Here is a 5171-nt window from a genome sequence, read left to right as displayed (position 1 = left end):
GCATGAATCACTTATAAAATAATATATTTCACCACATGATTCACTAGTTCGTTATCCAAGTTTTGAAAACTATTTCTACGAGTTGATTTCTTAATCGTTTGGTAAAAACCGTTTTTTCCATGTTAGAAAACTTCTAAAAATATGATTATCCTAAGCAAAATAATATATTTTGAGCACAAGTTTCCTTGTACTTTTACTTGTAATCCCCGCCTGAAAACTTGAAAACTTGCAAAATTGTAGGGGTATGAACTCACAGTTTGACGTAGGATTCAAGGGTAAGATCGGTGTGGATGACGAGTGTCAACTGATGTTTCATACGCAAGTGGGTCCTATTAACATATGGTAACACATATATGTATTAGATTAGGGTATTTCATGATTAAACATGACAGGAAACCACCCTAACGACCTGGAAATGCTTACACTAAGTGACGGAACCATATATGATTGAATAATGGAGGTGTACGGCCACCCTTTGGGTGTGTACGGCTATGGGTGTACGGCCCATGAGTGTACGGTCGTACACTCATGATGGGGAGCGTTTTTGAGGTGTTTCCAAGGTTCTACAAGCATCCAATGAGTGTTCTAGGTCCCATACTTAGTGTTATTGCGAGTTTGAGGCCAAATATGAGCATCAAAGTGGGTGTACGGTCAAGAGGTTGTGTGTGTGGCCGTACAAAGGGGTGTGCAGCCGTATAGAGGGGTTTGCGACCGTACACTCTTCATCTATGCCCGAAATGTCGATTTTAAGGTGCTTTAAGGCTAATACCAAGTCCAACTAGCAGACGGAGGCCAAACTCTCACTTTGGAGAGCCATTAAGGTGTGTACGACCATCTTATGAAGGTGTGCGGCCATACACCTTCAAAGGATGAAGAACATGATGAATTAAGGCTTAGATCAATAGGTCTTAGAAGTATAACAAGCTAGATGATGGAATACTCACGTTTTTGAAGCCTTTGGAGGGTCCTTAGATGAAGATTTTAGAGAGAGAAAGTAGTGCGCAGCCAAAAGGGGAAAAGAATGAATGAAGGGGTCTCCTCATATATAAAGAGGTGGGTGTATGGTTGAGGGGTGGTTGTGCGGCCGCACACCCATTTGTACGGCCGTACACTCCTCCCGAGAGAGTATATGCCCCGAATATTGTACTATGACTTGGTATTACTCGACCTAGAACCCAAACTTTGATTGTAAGAGGCTTAGAATGCTTTATCAGACCCTTAAACGGTGATAAATGGTGATAAAATCAAGTTTAATATTGATATAAGTGACCAATTATACAAGATAGAAGTCCCGGGTTGTCACACAAGTTCTCACCTTGCATGTTAGTTTCTTAGATCTCTTCGTGGGTTAGATTGTATGCTTTCAGCCATGGTTGGGTGGATATTAGGGATTAGGACATCCCAAATGCTTGTTCTTTTAGATCTAAAGTCTACATGAACTCTTTTGGCATAAAGGTGCCGACTTTATGGGTTTAAGGGCTTCATGTGCTCAATAAGTCCTTCATTTGGCCCTTTTTGAGCATTTGAGCTTCTCCTAGTCATGCATGAGCGTAAAGTTGGAAACTTTACATGGCCTTCCAACTTTGCGGGATCAGATCCGCATTTTGGTGCTGTCTTTGAAGGTTAGGTGCTTAATGATTAAGCCCTCACTCTTTTAAGCCTAGGGTTTGGGTTTTGGACCCATTTTAGTGGTCCCTAGGAGTAAAGTCGGAAACTTTACCATTCAAGATTTCATTTTTGGTCGAGATCTGATTTTTAGAACTCTTGGATTCATTGAAAACAACTAAATTCATTAAGATGTTGGACTTTAGGCGAACACGACGATTTTGTTGGAAAACTCGGCGTGTTGGCTTGGTTTCTCCTCGATCTGAAGTTGATAAAGAAATACAATGAGTTTATTAGTGCACTCAGCATGTTGGGTCGACATGGACTTTTGACCTTTACTATGACTTTGACTTTTGTAGGTGGTATATGATGATATGCTTACCGGGAAAAGCCTGTTTCCAGGAGGGGCCTGATGAGGATACCGTATGTTAGTTATTAGTATGTGCCTTTACGATTAGTGGGAGAGGCCTGATGCCGGGTGGGGCCTGATGACTGTATGGTGTGCTATAGTCTTTGTGATTATTGCATGTGCTAGTATGGTTATATGTCTATGTGATTATATGGTTATATGGTAATGTGTGTATCGGGTAGGACCCGATGACGGGCGAGGCCCGATGACTGGAACATATGCTACTGTTTATGATCATTTTATGTGTTAGCATGATTATGTGATATTTTGTATGTGTCATGCCAGGCGAGGCACAATGACAACGAGGTCTGAGAATAAAAGATCTATAATCTGAGTGGGGCTCGATGTCGGGCGGGGCCCGAGGCCGAGTGGGACTAGAGACCGGGCGATTCCTAATAGAGCTCGGGGGTTCAGTATGTGATTTATGTATGTGTGGTATGTGGTGTCTTGTGGAACTCACTAAGCTTTGTGCTTATGGTTTTCAGTTTATGTTTTCGGTACTTCGGTTTTCAAAAAGAAGAGCTCGGGTTGACTACATGGCACGCACACTTTATGTTCTGCGTTCGACTTGTTCCGTGGCTTATACTCTGATTATAATGTATCAGTTTTATTTAAACAAGTAATTGATGATTCTTCTTCTATAAATAAAACAAAATGTTATGTCAATTTTTTTGGGGACGTTACAATTGTATTATTCATACATGAATATTATTGTTTATGATTATTATCTGCATATATTCATAAATGAATAGAACCAAATAACATAAAAAAACAAAAACAAAAAACCTAGATGTCTTTTGTTTACTCCGCAACTGCAATTCTTACAGGACATGTACGTAAATTGTGAGGAACTCGTTCACCACATCCTTAGCACATTCTATGTTCTTTTTTAGAATTAACAGATGTTGTTTCACCTCACATGGAATTCTTTTCTTGATTCCAGAACCTCTATTGCAAACGACTTCACTACCCGTCTTGCTTTTTAATCCACTAGATGTATAATCACTCTCAACTTCATTCAACAGCATCTATTGTTTCTCAGTAAACAAAGCAATTTCTTTTTGTCAACTCTTACAATATCCAAACATGATTCAAAACTATAATATGAATCATTGACTAGCTTTACATTCTCACGATCCCTTGAATCAGATTGATGAGAACTAAATCGATAATTTTTTGATATCACGTCCTTTCTCCATCTTTTCAGAATGTACCTATTAGGAATTTCTTTAACACCGCATCTCATCATTATTATGAGAGCATTTCCGCATAAAACACCCATACGGTTGAAATGTTCACAACTGCATATTTCTTTTTTTTTTCAACTTTTATTTCAACTTGATACAAAAACATAATAAAAAAATGAATAAAGAATTGAAACATAATTTACACATTTAAAATCATATATAAATACTCATATTCATATATCAATACTCATATATGAACAATCATATATAAGTATTCATATATGAATATTACATTCTAATCATATATAATAATTCATGTTCATATATGAATAATCAAATATAAATATTCATATATGAATAATAACATAATAAATATTCATATAAGAAATCAAATTCATATATAAAACATGTTCTATTTTTAAATTGATCAAAATATTCATATATGAATATTCCCATATTTATATATAAACATTACATTATTCTTAAAAAAACTATTAAATTACCTCGGATTCATTTTTAAATTTGATTTTACTATTGTTTTGTTGCACATTATAAACTTCTCACTCATCTTCAATACCAACATAGGAGTATGTACAGAAAAAAAATTGCTTTATATATTTCCTTTTGCACCTCAAAAAATAATGTACTTATATAAACTTTTTATGCTTATAGTTCTATTTCTCGAGGTGTGTCTATTTTATATGATGCTTTCTTTTTTCCCTTATCAAGCTCTCATTGAGTATTCCTTTGCTTTTGAATGGTAGTGTCGTAATCCATCATGAAATTCAAAAGTAAATGACCACTTTCTGAGTACGTATTTAAGAATGAATTCATACTCTTTGACCACGACGTAGTCTTTATCAACCCACACATTGGAATATCGTTAAAATATCCAGGTATCCATGAATCACGTTTTGTAAACATGTATTTAAACCATCTTGTGTCTTTAAGATTGAATCCCTTCATAAGCAAACCCCACTTCACCTCAAAGACATCAAGTTTCATATTCATGTCCCAAACAAGCTTCAAGAATTTTTTTCTAAAGTTTGTGTTCGTAAATAAATCATTTGATATCTGTATTAAAACAAAAATAAAATAAACTTCTATATTTATTCATAAATGAATAAATATTAATAAGTAAAATGATAGTAAACATTCATAAATGAATATACTAATATTTGAAAAATTACTATATCCATATATGAATAACTAATACTATGTAACATATTTGAAATATATTAAAATAATACCTTGTTTTTCAACTTCTTCATTATATGTCACATACAAAATCGGTGCTTTGTATTAGGAAACACATTCTCAATAGCTTGTTTTATTGTCGCATCTTGATCGGTTAAAACTAGTGCTGGTTCTTTCCCATGAGTTTTAAGAAACATTATAAGTAACCAAGAGTATGACTCAATGCTTTCGTTACTTAGCAACCCTGCTCCAACAGTAACTGATTTTTTATGATAGTCAATAGTAGTAAATGGAACAAAAACCATTCGATACCTATAACACAAAAAAATGTTCATAAAAGTTAATTTTTGATGTATTCATAAGTGAATATAAAAATATTCATATATGAATAGAGTTACAGTATATTATTAAATAATTTCAATATTAAAAATTGAACCCTAAATATAAGGTTAAAATATTCATATATGAATAAGCTATAAAAAATTGGATAGAATAACTTACTTGTTTGTTCGGAAAGTCACATCAAATGAGATAACATTACCAAATTCAGCATAATATGCATTCTCCATTTCATTAGCCCAAAACATAGGGTCCAAAACATCATCTTGACAATTAAACTCAAATGAGTAATTTGGATAGTGAGCTCAACGGTCATTCATTGTATTTACTATCAACTGGGCATCTTTATAACCTAAAACCATGTTGATATCTCTCCTTAAATTTTTATACTCAACTACTTTGGGCTTTACAAACTCATACCCACCTCTCAGAAC

The 5171-nt window shown here is 34.5% G+C and overlaps 1 protein-coding gene across 1 annotated transcript; it reads right to left on the bottom strand.

Moving 5' to 3' along the window:
* Positions 1 to 3933: 3933 nt before the first annotated feature.
* On the bottom strand, positions 3934 to 4967 carry LOC145099433 (protein FAR-RED ELONGATED HYPOCOTYL 3-like). The gene is made up of 3 exons (XM_079037008.1): positions 4900 to 4967; positions 4515 to 4710; positions 3934 to 4275 (listed from the first exon to the last, which is right to left on the bottom strand). The coding sequence occupies exons 1-3, from the start codon at positions 4965 to 4967 to the stop codon at positions 3934 to 3936; spliced, it is 606 nt and encodes a 201-aa protein (XP_078893134.1).
* Positions 4968 to 5171: the final 204 nt, after the last annotated feature.

Source organism: Lactuca serriola, chromosome 4 (assembly GCF_051521515.1).
Source record: "Lactuca serriola cultivar US96UC23 chromosome 4, Lser_US96UC23_V15, whole genome shotgun sequence".
In the NCBI taxonomy this organism is placed as follows: Eukaryota; Viridiplantae; Streptophyta; class Magnoliopsida; order Asterales; family Asteraceae; genus Lactuca; species Lactuca serriola.
Note: the sequence above shows the minus strand (reverse complement) of the source record. Positions and strands in the feature narration are given on the sequence as shown.